General features: G+C 52.5%; 8 protein-coding genes across 8 annotated transcripts; 5 read left to right on the plus strand and 3 right to left on the minus strand.

Moving 5' to 3' along the window:
- Window positions 1–847: 847 nt before the first annotated feature.
- On the plus strand, window positions 848–2,264 carry J7T55_009973 (uncharacterized protein; the record flags this gene model as incomplete). The annotated part of the gene is made up of 2 exons (XM_053143944.1): window positions 848–921; window positions 1,016–2,264. The coding sequence occupies 2 exons, from the start codon at window positions 848–850 to the stop codon at window positions 2,262–2,264; spliced, it is 1,323 nt and encodes a 440-aa protein (XP_052993491.1).
- A 275-nt stretch (window positions 2,265–2,539) lies between these two features.
- On the plus strand, window positions 2,540–3,103 carry J7T55_009974 (uncharacterized protein; the record flags this gene model as incomplete). Its single annotated transcript, XM_053143945.1, has 1 exon — window positions 2,540–3,103. The coding sequence occupies one exon, from the start codon at window positions 2,540–2,542 to the stop codon at window positions 3,101–3,103; it is 564 nt and encodes a 187-aa protein (XP_052993492.1).
- Window positions 3,104–3,591: 488 nt separating this feature from the next.
- On the plus strand, window positions 3,592–4,685 carry J7T55_009975 (uncharacterized protein; the record flags this gene model as incomplete). The annotated part of the gene is made up of 2 exons (XM_053143946.1): window positions 3,592–3,943; window positions 4,003–4,685. The coding sequence occupies 2 exons, from the start codon at window positions 3,592–3,594 to the stop codon at window positions 4,683–4,685; spliced, it is 1,035 nt and encodes a 344-aa protein (XP_052993493.1).
- Window positions 4,686–5,257: 572 nt separating this feature from the next.
- J7T55_009976 (uncharacterized protein) lies at window positions 5,258–6,013 on the plus strand (the record flags this gene model as incomplete). Its single annotated transcript, XM_053143947.1, has 1 exon — window positions 5,258–6,013. One exon carries the CDS (start codon window positions 5,258–5,260, stop codon window positions 6,011–6,013), a length of 756 nt encoding a protein of 251 aa, XP_052993494.1.
- A 111-nt stretch (window positions 6,014–6,124) lies between these two features.
- Window positions 6,125–7,124, minus strand: J7T55_009977 (uncharacterized protein; the record flags this gene model as incomplete). The annotated part of the gene is made up of 2 exons (XM_053143948.1): window positions 6,125–6,677; window positions 6,742–7,124. The coding sequence occupies 2 exons, from the start codon at window positions 7,122–7,124 to the stop codon at window positions 6,125–6,127; spliced, it is 936 nt and encodes a 311-aa protein (XP_052993495.1).
- Window positions 7,125–8,132: 1,008 nt separating this feature from the next.
- On the minus strand, window positions 8,133–9,910 carry J7T55_009978 (uncharacterized protein; the record flags this gene model as incomplete). Its single annotated transcript, XM_053143949.1, has 3 exons — window positions 8,133–8,283; window positions 8,341–8,738; window positions 8,801–9,910. 3 exons carry the CDS (start codon window positions 9,908–9,910, stop codon window positions 8,133–8,135), a joined length of 1,659 nt encoding a protein of 552 aa, XP_052993496.1.
- A 612-nt stretch (window positions 9,911–10,522) lies between these two features.
- J7T55_009979 (uncharacterized protein) lies at window positions 10,523–12,194 on the minus strand (the record flags this gene model as incomplete). Its single annotated transcript, XM_053143950.1, has 2 exons — window positions 10,523–11,971; window positions 12,063–12,194. 2 exons carry the CDS (start codon window positions 12,192–12,194, stop codon window positions 10,523–10,525), a joined length of 1,581 nt encoding a protein of 526 aa, XP_052993497.1.
- Window positions 12,195–14,995: 2,801 nt separating this feature from the next.
- On the plus strand, window positions 14,996–16,213 carry J7T55_009980 (ricin b lectin; the record flags this gene model as incomplete). The annotated part of the gene is made up of 2 exons (XM_053143951.1): window positions 14,996–15,520; window positions 15,677–16,213. 2 exons carry the CDS (start codon window positions 14,996–14,998, stop codon window positions 16,211–16,213), a joined length of 1,062 nt encoding a protein of 353 aa, XP_052993498.1.
- Between the last annotated feature and the right edge of the window lie 48 nt (window positions 16,214–16,261).

Below are 16,261 nucleotides of genomic sequence, written 5' to 3' on the forward strand. Positions count from 1 at the left end.
TTAGGATGATAGAGGCTTGGGAAAAACGATTTCTGACAGCCCAAAAGCCTCAAGACTTCACGATACCACCTCGAGCACGCCCTTGCAGACTGGTGGATCAATACTAAATCATCGCTTTCATGGCTGGAGGCTGAACCGATGTCAGAACCCGGCCTCACAGCACCAGGGGCTCTCGGACTCTCGGATTCTAGGTCATGTGCGAGTTGGCATGACGGTGCTTTGAACCTGTAAGTCGCAGAGCATTAGAAAGGGAATGAGGATAGGTTAAAGAAAGTGTACTGAGGACTGAATTTTGCTGAGTCAACAAGTCCTCCTCTGGCCATAGTTATTTTGCCTTTCTTGTGAAACCTGCGTCCGTAGAGGCCGGGATGAGGAAACATTAACACACTTACAACACCGAGCTGTTTGGATTGTCCAGAAAGCAGCATAGGTGGGCTAATTCCACTTTGGTCATCCCCATGATAATTCCATACAAAACAACAAATCGAAGCCATATAGTTATTCGGGTCAAATATTAGTGGGTCACACCTCACGCCACTTTTTGACAACTCCTGTACAGACAACATTCCGGGAATAGCATCATGCCTGGAGCACTTAGGACCCACTTCACCTCTTGTTTTGGAATGATACCAACTCATCAAAAGCGTCCTAGTCAGAGGTTCTGAGTCGTACAGGATACGAGTACGAACACATGTGTTATGTAACGGCTTCATGGTAATATTCCATCAACTTGAATTCCTCAAGTCTGAACGAACCAGACATCACGATTTATCTTACTTTGGTGCTCTCTACTGAAGCTTAAATACGTCAAACTATCAACAACTTTTCGTGGGACTCCCTGATAAACATGCCGCACTCCTTTCTTCCATTAGATGGCGAGGAAACGAACACTGCAAGGGAGCCATTTGGAGACCTGGCACCGTAAGTCCAGTAGCACCCTCGAGGCATAGTAGCCAGGTTGGAAAATACGAGTTGATCACGGGTGACAATTCCATAAATCTAACGAGTTTTGCAGCTGGGCCGAGCCGGCCTGGTATAATCAACTAGAGAGCGTCTATTACAACGAAAGCCACAGGAAACTCCGAACCTATGCACGGGAGTTTATTGAGAAACACGCACTTCCGTTCGCGAAGGACTGGGAAGCCGCAGGAGAAGCACCTCGAGCCGCCAGAGAAGCTTGGGTCCAGTCAGGACTGGCCTTCTTGGACGTGCCTCAAGAGTACCGGCCCAAACATCTTCTTGCTGTCGCCGGCATACCGCATTATCAATTAGATGCGTTCCACCAACTCATTCTCTGGGACGAGATTTCGAGGCTGCCCAGTGGTGTGGCTCTGGCTCTTGCCGGTGCTTCTGTCGTGGGAGCTCCGCCTATCATCGCGGCCGGCACAGAGGAGCAGAAGCGCCGCTGGCTGCCTGGTTTGTTCGACTGGAGCACCAGCTTCTGCTTAGGCATCACTGAGGCCACAGCGGGCAGTGACGTGAGTGCTATACGGACCATAGCGCGCAGAACTCCCGATGGAAAGGGGTACGTTGTGTCTGGTCACAAAAAGTGGGTGACTGGCGCGCCGTGGGCAACGCACATGGTCGCTGCCGTGCGAACTGGAGAAAGTCCAGGAATGAAAGGCATATCCCTGCTGGTGATACCGATGAATGCGAAGGGTGTGTCGCAAAAGAAGATACACAACTCGGGACACAACGCTGGCGGATCCTCGTGGGTCTATCTAGAAGATGTTACTGTTCCGGCCGAGAACCTGCTGGGCTCAGAAAATGCAGGCTTTTCGATCATCATGTCAAATTTCAACAAGGAGCGTGTGGTACTGGCGGTAGACTGCAACAGACAGGCGAGGATGTGTCTCAGCGAGGCATTAGCTTACGCGCACGAACGCGAGACTTTCGGCCAGCCACTGGCATCACATCAGATTATCCGAAGCAAACTCGCAACACTGGCCAGAGAGGTGGACGCGCACTGGGCCTGGCTGGAGCAGGTCATCTACCATGTCAGCAAGCGTGGATGGCAGGCCAAGGAGCTGGGTGGAGTCATTGCTCTGGTGAAGATACACGGTGCCAGGGTGGTCGAGCTGGCGGCGAGGGAAAGCCAGCAGGTCCTCGGCGGGAGAGGTTTCGAGAAGGGGCTCACTTTCACGGAGCAAGTCACCCGTGATCTACGACTCAAGGTCATAGGGGGCGGGAGTGAAGAGATACTGAACGACCTGGCCTGGCGAGAAGAGCACAAACTGTCTCATAGGCGAGGAGCGAAACTGTGATGGAGATGTCGTGATCTCTCGAGTCGGCGGCCACGAGTAATTCTAGGGGTAGCCACTAGTGGAGACGAAACAGTGTTCTTTTATCACGAGGGAAGACTCAAGATCCTTGTAAACTACATGAATCGTACGCATCATGCAGAAAGTAAAAAATGACAGGCCGGCGAATCCCGTGGCCTATGCGTTAACATATTCATCGCCAGCACGAATGACCGCGGAGATCCGAATGCTTAATGTTTTCCCTTCTTCAGTTCGAGCCGAATGACAGCTCCGCATCTATGGATTCCGAGGCATCCAGAGCAATCTCATATTTCAAATCCATACCATGGTGCGCAAGGCTGCTCGAGGATGATGGGTCTCTCGTCGTGCAAGTGTCCCCGAACAGGACCGTGCTCCCGGGGCTCGAGAACCAATTCATAGCCTCAACGATCAACTCGAACAGCACGATATCGGACTGGCTGCTCTTCTACAAGCGGCCGGTGACAAAAGGATCCGGCATAGAAACTCTGAATGCCCTCGTTTCCCTTGGGTATGAATTGACCGGGTTTCCGGGATCCCTACATGGTGGAATGGTGTCTGTGATAGTCGATGAGGTTGCTGGGCTTCATATTGTGCTGAACGGCCATGTCCCGGGCACGGAGTTGGACAAGTCATTTCGGACGGCGTACATCAACACATCCTATTTGAGACCAGTCCCGACACCAGCGACGGTTCTTGTGAGATCTTGGATCGCGAAGGTGGAGGGGCGGAAGCATTTGGTTCGAGTCGAGATCGAGGACGAGAACGGGCAGACACTGGCAAAAGCTGAGGTGTTATACATATCAATTAAAGGCAAACTTTGACTTTGTTTCTGAACATGGATGAGTCCTTCATACGCGAAAATCTCGGCCCCATCGATATGATGTGTCTCTAGACAATAAACGGCCGGCGAAGTCTTTCGGATTCCAATGATAGGGCTTTGTGCAACTATCGCACATCGAGGCCGCTCTCAACTGCCTCACGGGACGTTACAGGACCAATGACGATGATCATTTGCTGGGCGGGCAAACTGATCGATCCGCGTTGCTGCACTGCATCCTGCGCTAACCTCCATTCGTATTTGGGCTACTACAGTTGTCTCTCGGCTCAATCCAATGCCTAGCCCCAATTCTCACCGTCGGACTCGGATCGAGTTTGGAGTGTAAGATAGCTGGAATAAGTCTTAAAAGAAGGTAAACCCCAAAGCCCTCTTTGACGCCGCAAGACTTTTCTCAACCCGTTAGAAAGAAATCACCAACGCAATCTCGCCCATTCGCACAGTCTTTGCATAAACCTACACACGTACCCAAAAATGGTTGCCCTTGACAAAGTTCAGCAGTCCAATGCTCAGATCGCCACAACGTATCCCGCAGGGCTGGTTGCTGTGTTTGCCGGCGCAACAGCTGGCATCGGCGAGACCTCACTCCGGGAATTTGCAAGACACACAGCTAAGCCGCGCATTTACATCGTAGGACGATCAAAAGAAGCGTGCGATCGTCTCGAAGCAGACCTGAGAGAAGTCAATCCTGAGGGCCAATACACCTTCATCAGGTCCGATGTCAGCCTGCTCCGCAATGTCGACGATGTTTGCAAGCAAATCAGGGAGAAAGAGTCGGAAATTAATGTGCTCTTCATGAGCCAGGGGACATTGAACTTTAGTAAACGTAAGCGAAAAGATCAGCGGCTCCATGTCCCCCACGAGACAAAGCTAACATCCCCGAAGAAACCGAGGAAGGCATGAGCTACCTCATGAGCCTGACCTATTTCGGACGCTTGCGAATGGCAAAGAACCTGCTGCCATTACTCCAGCGAGCCACAGGCTTGCGGCGCGTTGTCTCGTCCTTCACAGGTGCCAAGGAGGGCAAGGTCTTCGACGACGACTGGCAGGGGAAAGAAGGCAAGATCCCTTTCACAGCCGCCCGAGGTCACGGGGCCACGATGATGACGCTGGGCCTTGAGGCGCTGGCGAAAGAGGCTCCGGAGGTCTCTTTCATCCACGCATTTCCTGGAAAGGTCAAGACCGATATCATCAGGAGTGATGATGGTGCCATCCTGAGGACTGTGGCAGTCATCTCCAAGGCCTTATTCTTCGTGACCGGGTGGACCCCGATTGTGGAGGTTGGCGAGAGGCATACATTCTACTGCACGAGTGCAAGATTTCCTCCCAAGAAAGTTGTAGGGGAGCCGACTGCATCGGGAGTGCAGCTGCCGGATGGCATGGATGTGGCTAGGGGTGTGGACGGAGGCTCTAGAGGTGGCGTCTACTCTGTAGATACATATGGCGACAGTGCTGACGAGAAAATTGAGGAGGTCCTTGCTAATTACCGGCGGGATGGCACGGCGGAGAAATTGTGGAAATATACGGAAAGCGAGTGGCAGCGGGTAACGGGGACATTGTGTCTTTAAAAATCACTTTAATTATCAGGCCTTGAGCAGGAGTCAGGGTTCATGGTGTATTGACTTCGATGGTCGATTTTTTTCAAAAATCTTTTTTCATTACCTCAATATCTTAAATGTAAATTTCACCCTGAAGATAACTCTAAAACCTTCATCAAATGACGGTTGGTTGTTGATAAAACAGTGTATCGCTCTCATGTTTATTCTCGTTCGGAACGCAAGTCCGCTTCTTGAATTTATCTATGGCAGCACCTAGGCATGAAGAGGTTGGAAATTTGCCCTAGGAATGTTCAACAACTGCCATGAATCCAGACCTGGCTTGATCTGGTCAAGTGCGAGCCTCGGTTTCAAACCGGTCAGCAGTCATCCGGCGAGCTGTTTTCGACAATCACCGCATAAGCTGCCGGCATCGGTCTACCAATCCCAAGCAAACAACAATTTTGATATGCCACAGACGAACAGGGTCCTTCACGTCAACAACGTTGTATAAGACTGGCTCCAATCCACTGTCTTCCATCAGTCCAACAGCACGTATGTCATCAATCTTCACGTTACATTACAAATGAATTTAGATTGTCACGATGTCGGACTCAAAAGCCCCGTCATTTTCCCTGAAGCCGGTCGTCGAAGAAGACATTCCAGCTTTGACCGTAATGTCCGGCCTCAACTTCGAGGAAGACAGACATACGCAACTCAAAGCCGCCCATCCCACGAAGCCATATGACCATGCGGGCGGAACCCCCGACTCCATCAGACACTGGCTCAGTCTGCCTCAAAAGGTCGAAGTGACCAAGGCAGTCGACAACAAAACGGGAGAGGTCGTCGGCTGTGTTGGCTGGGTCTTCCGGGGTTTCGAAAGGGACCCCGGTGCCGCGGGATTCGTAGAGAAGCCCCAGGAGCCGACCAAGCCGCCTGCCAACTCCGTCTCGTCGGACTTCGTCAAGACCGAGGCCGCGGACCTCGACCCCATCGAACAGCTGCGCGAGCTCACCGACGACCACTTCGCCAAGTTCATGAGGAGGGTCATGCCGCCCGGAACGCGATGCATGTTCATCGCCGGCATTCAGGTGCATCCGGACCACCAGGGAAAGGGCATCGGTCGTGCCCTGGTCCGCCAGGGCACCGACCGCGCGGATGCCGAGGGCGTCTTCTGCTGGGTCCACTCGAGCGAAGCAGGGGCTGTCTTATTTCCCAAGTGCGGGTTCGAGGTCGATGAGACTCTTGAGATCGACCTGGACGAGTATGCTGGCAAGATGGATCTGAAGCCGCCGGCGGGTGATGATAAATGGGGCACATACACGTTCAGATATTTTGTGAGGCAACCTCACGCTTCTTGATATTTCAGAACGCATATAGAACGGGCTCAAGACATACTATACCCTAAAAATCGTACAATTTGTGGACCTCCGGGCCTGCCGCTCCCTTTCCTTGAAGTTGTCCGTCGCTATCTAGGCTGTGTCGTTTTCATGGAACACCAATGCCCTAACCTCAATGCTCTCCCGGACCGGCACGTCCTCCCGATCAGTGTCCGGGTCAACAAATGCCGTGTGTGGAACCCGCCTCGCCCTGCCATCCGTTTTGGTATCAAAACACTTGATTAGCAGCACCTCTCCCGGTGTCAAACCGCTCTTGTAATACCAGCGGTGCGCGTTGTTGTACTTCACCTGCAGCGTCTCCCCCTTGCGGGGCTTCGGCTTGGTGTAAATTAAGCCCGTGGGCACGAGGTCGGAGTCAGGCACGGAGTGTGCATCCGCAACAGCGAGAGGGTCCCTGAGGACGGTCGAGATCGGCCTCCACACGTTGATGATCTGCACCCGGCCCTTGAGCAGCTTATCCGCCTCATCCGGGAGGTGGTGTGGGACCCGCGACAGCGAGGCCGAGTAGGACTGGTCTATGTGCACGCGCTGGACTGGGCCTCGGCGAGCGGCCTGGGCACTGCCATCTGAAGGCAGTTGGCGGCGAATCGTATGGTCGAATATGAATATCTGGGAAGCGCCAGTTCTACAGTGAACACATAGGTTAGTCAGTGGTAAATGGCCGCATGTGTACACGTTCAGGGACTTACACGTCCTTGAGCAGCTGCTCGGTCTCCTTGTAATACCCCTGCTTGATTTGTTCATCGTCCAGGAAGTCTTTCTCGTTGGCAGTGTGTCTGTGGAATTGGAACCCGTTTCCGTCGAGAGAGTACTCGTCCTCATGTCCGTTCACATCATGGACAGTGACGGAATGGCTCTCGACTGGTCGGTCATATGTCTCTGGCCTGTCAACATATGTAGGGTGAGGTGGGGACCCATCCTCGTTCTCTTTGTAATAATTCAAGATTGTGTTGACGTCATGAGGCTTCAAAGATGTCGGTTTGGGTGCACTGCCGAGCTGGGTTTGGAATTTGTCGTTGGTAGATCCAAGCCCGGTGTTGGTGCTTATATGCTGAACCGCTGCGGCTGCCATGTTTACGTAGAGTCTGAGGGTTTTGCTCTTGTTATGATATCACTGTACAGTTTTTGATAGTGAATCTCAATTCTAGGATTCTCGCAGCGGATTACCCTGCTTGAAATAGTTGGACCGGAGACTTTCGATCGTGATGATGGGTTACGGCTGACAGTACCCCATCTCTCCACACGAGCACGCAATATACTCTAGCATCAAGATTTATAATCCCTAGCTCCCATAGGCTTTGGGGATGTTTCAACCTCATGAAACCATTGCACAGTCGCATGCGGTCAACCCCGACGGAGTGATTAGAAATAGAACCTTCCGAGGTCAACCTCCGCCCATGTGCCCAGCCATCGGGTCGCAGTTCGACCAGTGAGACATTGACGGACGCAACTAACAGCTCATCTGACAAATCCAAAATCTATGCATCTCACAATACGGAGTACTGACTGGTTCCTCTGCAATTACCGGTAATGACGGGTCGAAAAAGCTTGGCGTGCATATGCCAAACCTGACAAGTATTCGGAAATCCTCACTCACACAAAGATGATGAGCCTCGGGGTGATTAACAAAGCCGCCGCAAGTCACCACAGAAGGTAAAGAGGTCTAAGAGATTTCTTGAGTTGGTGCCAATGTCTCGCACTGATCATGAGCAAAGGTTTCTAAGACCTACAAGACGAGTGAAAGAAGAAAGACTTAAGAATAATAGAAGCCATAATGAGATATTAATAACCCCATGTCAAATCTCACTCACAGTAGCTGGATACTAACAGCTCGATTGTCTCTGAAGACACTCAGAAATAAAAACAGTTGTCTTCATCAAGCTTGAATTCTGCCCAATTCCGGAGAGTGAACACCACGCCGCCTGACAGGAGGGCGATGCTGAGCAAACTGAGGCTTCGGTAATCTTCATCAACAATAATGGCCGCCTGCAGGACCCAGAGTCGACACAGTCATGAGCTCTGAGAACATCCTTCGGCTCCAATATCCATCCCACTGCAGAGCCACTCGATTCTCTGGTTTTCATGACCCATTTGATGGCACAGGGACATGGATCAGCTTTGTGATCGACGTTCCGTCCTCCAGGACTTCAGCCGTCTCATCCAGCTTGTAGCCCCTCCATTTTGGCACCAAAATAGTCCATAAGTACCAGTACACAATTGCGAACGCGAGACTGTATTTCGGTCAATGAGAAGGAAACTAAGGCTCGGATTTGCTACGAATAACTCACATCGAAATCCCTACAATCGCATAAGTCGCGTAGAAGAGTCCGGACTCTGGCTTCTTAGCTGGTGGGAAGAATGGTGCTGCAAGAAGAGCCAGACTTAGGGCAATGCGGAGTGCCACGGCCGGGACCCATGCCTTGAACGGGCGCTTGAGGTCCGGCCTCTCGAATCGAAGCCACAGGAGACCAGCTGCAGTGGCTATTGCAATGACCTGCCCTGGGTATCCTTCGACTTTGAGAATAAAAGAGTACACCTCGTTGGATGGCGGCAATGTGATCACAAGAAAGGAGGGAATGTAATGTACAATTAGGCCGCCAAGAGGAGAACCGAAGGGCTTTGTCGAGGATAAGATACTGGAGAAAGGGAGGAAGCCCTGGCGGGCAATTTCCTGCTTGACCCGAGACTGGAGGATTTTGACTTGAGTTAGCCTCCAGAGCAGTAAAACAAAGCTAGAGTTGTACTCACCATCGCGAACGCGACAACCATGACATTGCCAGCAGCTGACAGAGCCACGGCCAAGGGTAAGATCTTTCCGCCGACATTCCCACCAAAGACTCGCTCAAAGAACAACGCAGCCACCAACTCACCGCTGGCCTTGATCTCTTCCACAGGTACCACGATGAAATAAGCCACATTGGTCAGTAGATAGAGCACACATGCGGTCACAAGTGCGGAAATGGACACAAAGCGCAGTGTCCGCACCGGGTCTTTAACCTCGTTTAGAACGTTGTTGGCGTTCTCGAGGCCGGCGTAGGAATAGAACACTTGGAACAGCGATGTCGAGACAACGCCCCAGTTCCAGTTGGACCCTTGCCAAATATCATCCCAACCACTGACAGCACGTGTTGTCAATACTCCGGGAGCGGATCCAGTGGGTCGAAAAATGACGACATAGAGACCAGAGAGAATCATGAAAACAATAAGGCCGACCTTAATCCAGCCCAGGAAATTCTGGATCTTCACACCAAGGGCTCTGAACACTCCATGAATGATCGTGATGACCGTTAACAATCCCACAGCGACACCTTTCCGCATCCACTCGGCGGGCTCCTCGACCCCAGCCGCAAATAACACATACTGGCTGAATACGACACAGTTGCTGGCTGTAAAGCCCAGGCAGACAACCATAACCGCGACGACGGTGCTCGCGAGGAAGCGCGGTCGGCGGTACGTGAACTCGAGATAGACCTTTTCGCCACCGGAACGCGGCAGCATGCACCCGTACTCGAGCGCGATGGCCAGCCCACACGCGGCGACGACGGCGCCGACGACCCACAGGGAGAGCGCGAGCCCGATGCTGCCAACCGCGCGGATGATGGTCCCCGGCGTGGCGAAGATGCCGGACCCCAGCACGCGCGAGATGACGAGGATGTAGGCCGACTGGCGGCTCAAAGTGCGGCCAAGGGTCGATGTCTCGGGGACGACATCGTTCTCGATAGCGCGGGACTCTGCCGCATCGAGGCTTTGGGTCGAATCGTCCGACTTGATGGTGCTGTATCCCGGGGTCTGGGATGTGGGGGTGGTTGGCGAGAAGAGAAGGGGGAGTGCTTCTCTGTCTTCTTCTGTGTCGCCCATTGTGTCTTTGCTTTTGTCTTATCGCTAGATATGGGGACCTTTCTTCGCGTCTTGCTCTTCTAGCAGATTCGTCTGGGAGTGATTCTGAAGCGTCCTATCAGACTCACGATGACCAGAGGGAAGCAACGACATTTTGGCAAGCTGCATGCGAACGTGAGATATGGGTTTGATGCACTTGATAACAGAGCTGATGGTGTATAGAATGGTGTGATTTGGTTCAGCTGAGAAGGAAGCGTGAGACATGGATCATGGGGTGGCTCGCACGCCATTTCACCTCAAGTCGACGAAACACCACTCACGGTAGCAGCGGGAGGATCAACGTTTGAAATAGAAGTCTGTCTCCCCCACGTTGATTAGTAAATCATAAATTGAGAAGCCGATTTGTAAGTTAATTCCCAGCCGGGATTCAAGCTCTTTTGCTTCTGAAAGTCCGTTTCGCTGGGTTTGCGTCCGGAACTCAAGGCACTGTCGTTCCCAACCTTGAAGCGTTCTTGTTTCAAAGGTTAAGTTGCCGACAATGAGCCTTTTTTGGATGATATGTTTCTCTTTTTTAGACGGCTTTTCTTAGCATTTGTATATTAGAAATGCAGCTATCAAGTACTGACCCAACGTTTATTGACTTTCGAGGTTCTCGGGCCCTTTCCGAGAGCAACTGGCTCTCAAACATGGTGCAAACTTGTCCTTCCATCTTCCATCAACAACTCCGAGTATTAACATCTGGATATCAGGGACGTCCGAGTGTTTCTTCCCATCAATCAACGCATCTATCTCCTCGAGTGTCTTACCCCTTACTTCGACCCAGTAATAAGCGATGAATGCGAACATACCGATGTTCCAAGCCCCATTGATGATGTAAAGCTTCCAGCCGATGTTTTCCAGTGCGAAGAGGAACGCAAAGTTGCCCCAGATGCCCGTCACACATATCACAAAGCTGAACATGCTCATGCCCCAGGCGCGGATGCTAAAGTTGAGCATCTCAGCTGGGACTAGGAACAGAATAGGTATCCAGCCGAAGCCATAGCAAGCGCTGAAGACGAAGATCATAGCGACTGAGGCGTATATGCCAGGCTCGTAGTCCGAGTCGCCGAACATCTTCGTCAGAACGCCGATGACGAACAGACTGATGGTGAGCCCGCCCGTCGACACCAAGGCAGCAGACTTGGCGCCCAGTCGGTCCGTATAGAAGCTCCCAAGGATAGACACAATCAACGTGCAGCAGTTCAAGCCCACGTTGACAAGCAACTGCTGCTTCGGGTCCGTAAGCCCGGAATGGTCCAGCACCTTGCCGATTTCGTAGCTCACAAGCGTGTTCCCCATGACCATCGAGAACAGCGCACAGGTTCCAGTGATGATAAGCCTCTTCCTCGTGCCCCTGTTCTTGAGCATCTGGGCCCACGGCATCGGGTTCCGCTCGTAACCAATCGTGTCGACAATCTCAATGAACTGCAGCCGGACCCGCTCGTCCTCCTCATCACCGCCGGAATTGATGCGCGCCAGAACAGTCAGCGCCTCATTTCCCCGACCGACATCCACAAGCCACCTTGGGCTCTCGGGCATCCACGGGAGAAGAATGATACACGCAATGCCCCAGACGCCCTGGAGTAGGCTAGGCAAGCGCCAGGCCCAAGAACCCTGGATCTGAGCCGCCCCATACGACACACCGGCAGCCGTTAGAGCACCAACGTAGAACAGGTCGTCGAATAGCCCGAGACCCCAGGCCCGCTGGTCCCAGGGCAGCGTCTCGGCGAGATAAGCGGGCGCCGTGATGGCGGAGGCGGTCGTGCCGAATCCGATGATGATACGCGCCGCGCAGAACATGGCAATGTTCTGGGCCGCCGCCTGGATACCTGCCGCTGTGATGGTGATTACGGCAGCCCAGAACAGGGCAACGCGACGCCCATACTTGTCCGTCAGCCACCCCCAGAACAGGCAGGCGATGCAACCGCCGATATAGATGGTAGCAACATTCAGAGAGCGGGTGGCGGTGGTCAGCTGGAAGTAGTCGGTGTACTGGTGCATGATATTCAGGCCGCCCATCATTGCACCGTCGTAACCCTGCGTCTGTGAGGGAATTGGTATCCCATCAGTCTGCATGCTCGCTCACTGCTGCAGACAACGTCATGTGTGCTGATCTTCAGTGAGGTTGACTTACCGATGCCGTGATCACGCAGCACATGAGGAGGATGAACGTATTACCGGACACTGTCTTGGGGTACCATATCGGGGCGTGAAAGGGGAGAATATCACCCCTTCTGGCCTGGTACGGGATCGGTATGTCCGCCATGATCAAGACAATGACGAAAGCACTGCATGCTCGATCAAGAAAGCAGTCTCTCGCAGGAGAGTCTGTTCAGCCACGAGTCCACTGGGAAAGACTGCGATGACCTTTAGACGTTTCTAATCGTCACCATGTTGGCTTTAAGGGCTAAAAGCTGCCCGACTTCCCCGGACCCATCAACGCACATAAGGTAGCAACGAGAACCGCACAGAACAAAGCTTCAGATAGTTAAATGGATATCCATCGGACCATCCCCACAAGGGAGAGCTGGACCCTGCAGACCCTTTCCTTGAGATTCGATATTACCACGGTACGAACAAGAACGTGGCAAAATAAGCCAAGCCAAGACCGAATCCGAGCATCCGCTCCCCTAGAACCAGGCTTTTATCAATTGTCTGCGGCGTGAGCGACTGTACTTTTATCCAGTCAGCAATTGAAGGTTTGGCCGAGAAAGTTAAATGTCTAGTTATGCACGTAACATTCATCCGGACTCTTCTTCCTAGGAGATGTCGTCCCTCCCTCGTCAAATCAAGATCGGGCAGCGGCAAGTCATGACTCGACAGAGCTGAGCCCGCTGTCGCATGCAATGGAGGTGTGCATCGAACACAGCGACCTCTGTCGAAACGATTTAGGCCAACCTCTCAAGCTCCTTTGACCTCTCATCCTACCCTGGCGTCACTGTTGGGCTCGCAATGATCGTCGCAATGCGTCCCGATGTGACTGCAGCCAATCAGAAATTGCTGCCAGCGAGGTCCGTGATGTCTCATAGCCATGCATAGCAGGGAATGGTGACTCTGTGCAGTCTAGACCGCCATAGCCGGCAAAGTACTGGAAAGGATGCCTCGTCATAGCTGGACTCGAGGATAGCAGGGAAGGTAGTATTCTTCAACGTTTATTCTCGTTGCACTTCGATACTAAAGTTGCAGCAAATGCGTGTGTTACGCAAATGACCTGTGTGTTGCAAGGGTTTAACCCCAGAGAGTCTGACCTGAGTATCAGATGCTTCCATTGTCCACCGTCATTCACTTCGATAGTAAATCGACTTGCTACCACAGCTGAGCATCAAGTGGACTAGAAACATAGCGGTACGCGGAAGGGATCTTTAGGATCGTGCAATGGGCTGACCCCGTGCATCAACTCTTTTCAAAGCATTGTCGCCGGCTGCTGTCAATGCTTCTAAATGTCGTGTTTTAGCTGACCGCACTTATCGACCAACGGTGGTTTTGAAAAGCATGTCACGGTCTGTAAAACGAAGTTGGTGTACTCAAGATCAAGGCCGCGCCACTTAGGTAGGTGACATACCCATGTGCCAAAAAAGCTGCAGGGGCGGGCCGGGCTGCAAGCCAAGACGCAAGCAGAAGTTTGCAACTGTGTTGCTTTCGTCCAGAGTTAGTCAACGCAGGCTCAGCTGTTGCTGTTGTGTTGCTCAGATATGGTGCAATTCCCTTTTCTAAGCCTCTGTTCAAGCTGGCACTCTTTGGCCGCCTGCCATTCTGTCCGATGTCTTGGAAGAAAAGATCATGCGGACAGGCCTAGATACCGACTTCCTTCACCGCCGCTGAAGTTTGGCGTGCTTGGATGATATTCGACCATTTTATGCGAGTCCTGGGTAGGCAGTCAAGTGGACAAGTAATTCAGCAAGCTCATCGAAAGAGGGCTGTGTTTTAGCAGCCTTCCGTGAGTTGCACAACGACACAGTGGGCTTAGGATCTGGGACCTCCAACAAGGCACAGTTGGAGATGTCAAAGACTGAAACATACAAACTCAGAAGTACGAAGACCGAGGAGAAATTCTGATTCAGCACACATCATTTGAGGTCGTCCAAGTTGGAATTCGATTCAGGATACGATGGCTGTCCTCAACTTCCAACAGAATTCTACGAAGCCTCAGCGTAGTATGTGGCCACTAAGTTTCAAACATGCCAGCTGTCTCCCAGGAAGATTAAGTCGTGTGAGAATTTGAGGTAATTCTTATGGCCAGATATGAATGGACAATTGACTGCCCTTAGTACAAGTCCGGCTGCTTGGCAATCGTAATACACATTGACAAGGTAGCATTCTCTGAAAAGCTCTCAGAGCAGAGTAGAGACCGTACTGCCTAAGTAAAATATTTGATCAGTTCTGCCTGAAGTCGCTCGTAGAGCCACTATGAAATACCTTGGTCAATGAAAGCTTCGAATATATCAAAAAGATTTCGTGCAGGCTTTTAAACAAAGAGCAATATGTGCGCTGCTTCAACACGGACTTGGCAGTAACGAATAAAGTCCGAATTCGCCCGCCCAGCTCCGCCTGAGTGTCTGGCGAGTACGAGCCATCCACAATTTATCCTTCGTGTGACGGGTCAATTTCTCGAAGCTCTTGTTTACAAGCCAAGACTGGCCGTGAGAGGCGGAAAATCCGTGTTTCATGTTTCAAACAATACAAAAGACCGTATGCCAAGGGCGGCTCCTGACGATCATGGCTCGGCAACCACTCGATCAAGGTGCGGATCCGTCCTCAAGCGGCAGTTTGGCCCTGAGTCCGCACCCGTTTCGGTCGATATTTGCCTAGGATGAACGCGAGATCACTGAAAAGTGTAGTGATGCAGCCATGTACACTATAAATGAAAACTCCTGCAATATAGAAAGTCTTGGTCTGAAGGGGTTCCGGCTCCAGACTTGCCCAGCTTGGATGTGGAGCATTATTGAGCATATCTGACTCTTGTACAAGTGAGTATAATAGGGTTGTCTCACTCGATGACTATGCACCGTGACCTCGCTATGTTGTAACGCTTCAGAGCCGCAACACACACACACAATTACAGCCGCCATGACGAGATTCTCTAAGGTCGCAGCAGTGTCGGTGCTGGCCACCACTGCATATGCCCAATGTGGCTCGGCGCCGGACGCCACGGTTGACGGCACAGAGGGCGCCTACACGGCCACAGTAGGCTCGTCCGAGGTGTACTCGGGCAGTGACTACTACACGGCCATCAAAGAGGCTCTCGACGGCATCACGTCTGGCCAGACTGTCTCTGTGATTGCGTCGGGCTCCATTGGAACGAATGCCATCCACATCGACAGCGGCAAGACGTTCGAGGGTTGCGGCACCATCACCGCTTCTATAGCCAATGGAAAGGGAGCCATCGAGTCCTTGAACACGAACGATGTCAACATCCCCTACCTCAACCTTGCCGGCGAGGTGTACTTCGGCCTGCACTTCTACGGTACGACTGGCCTGACCTTGGGCGAGATCAATATGGACCTTACTGCCGGCATTGGCATTCGGTTCGACCGGGACGAGGCCGCCAACTCCAATGTGAAGATGGGCACTATCACCGTCACAGGAGCTAGCGTAAGTCACTACACTCTTTCCCTCCTAATCAGCCTTCTGTGTCCGTGATTGAGCTACAAACTCCGAGACACGTCCCAGAGTCCTGCGCGCTCCATCAGCAGGGGCTCATCGGTTGGGTTTCTATCTTTTCATGATTATCCACTGACATCAGAACAGTCCCACGCCGTTGAGACCTGGAACATCGACGGGCTCACTATCGACTCAGTGATCGCCAAGAATGTTGGCGAATGCGGTCTGCTCCTTCAAAAGACCACAAACGCCCAGGTCGGACTCGTGCAAGGAGATAACGCCGGCGCCGGAACCGGCTACGCGACGCTGCGTTTCGCGAACCAGAACGGCATGCTTTCCGATGGCAGCTACACTACCAACGTGGTCATCGACAAGGTCGTCTCTACCGGCGGCGGCCGCGGTATCTTCTGTGTGTCAGAGTCTGGTGGTGCCGAGATTGGCACGGTTGACCTCTCGGGCAACGAGAACAACGCCATCCTCATCGAGAACTGCTACAACGTGGCGATCAAGGCCGGCACCGTCGAGGGGGGAGGCGAGGTCCGCATCTCGGCCCGTGACGAGTTCGCCAACACTCGTGACATCAGCCTCACCCTCGAGGTCAACGACAACTCGGTCAGAGAGTCGCCCTGCTCTGAGAACCCCACCTTCAGCATCACGGGTAGCGCGACGATGGATGTCTGCTGAACATGTGAAGTTTTCTGCATAGCTTGAGTGAGGTTCAGCAGAAATGCG

The sequence above is a fragment of the Diaporthe amygdali genome, assembly GCF_026229845.1.
Source record: "Diaporthe amygdali strain CAA958 chromosome Unknown NODE_15_length_991109_cov_64_707514, whole genome shotgun sequence".
Lineage (NCBI taxonomy): Eukaryota > Fungi > Ascomycota > Sordariomycetes > Diaporthales > Diaporthaceae > Diaporthe > Diaporthe amygdali.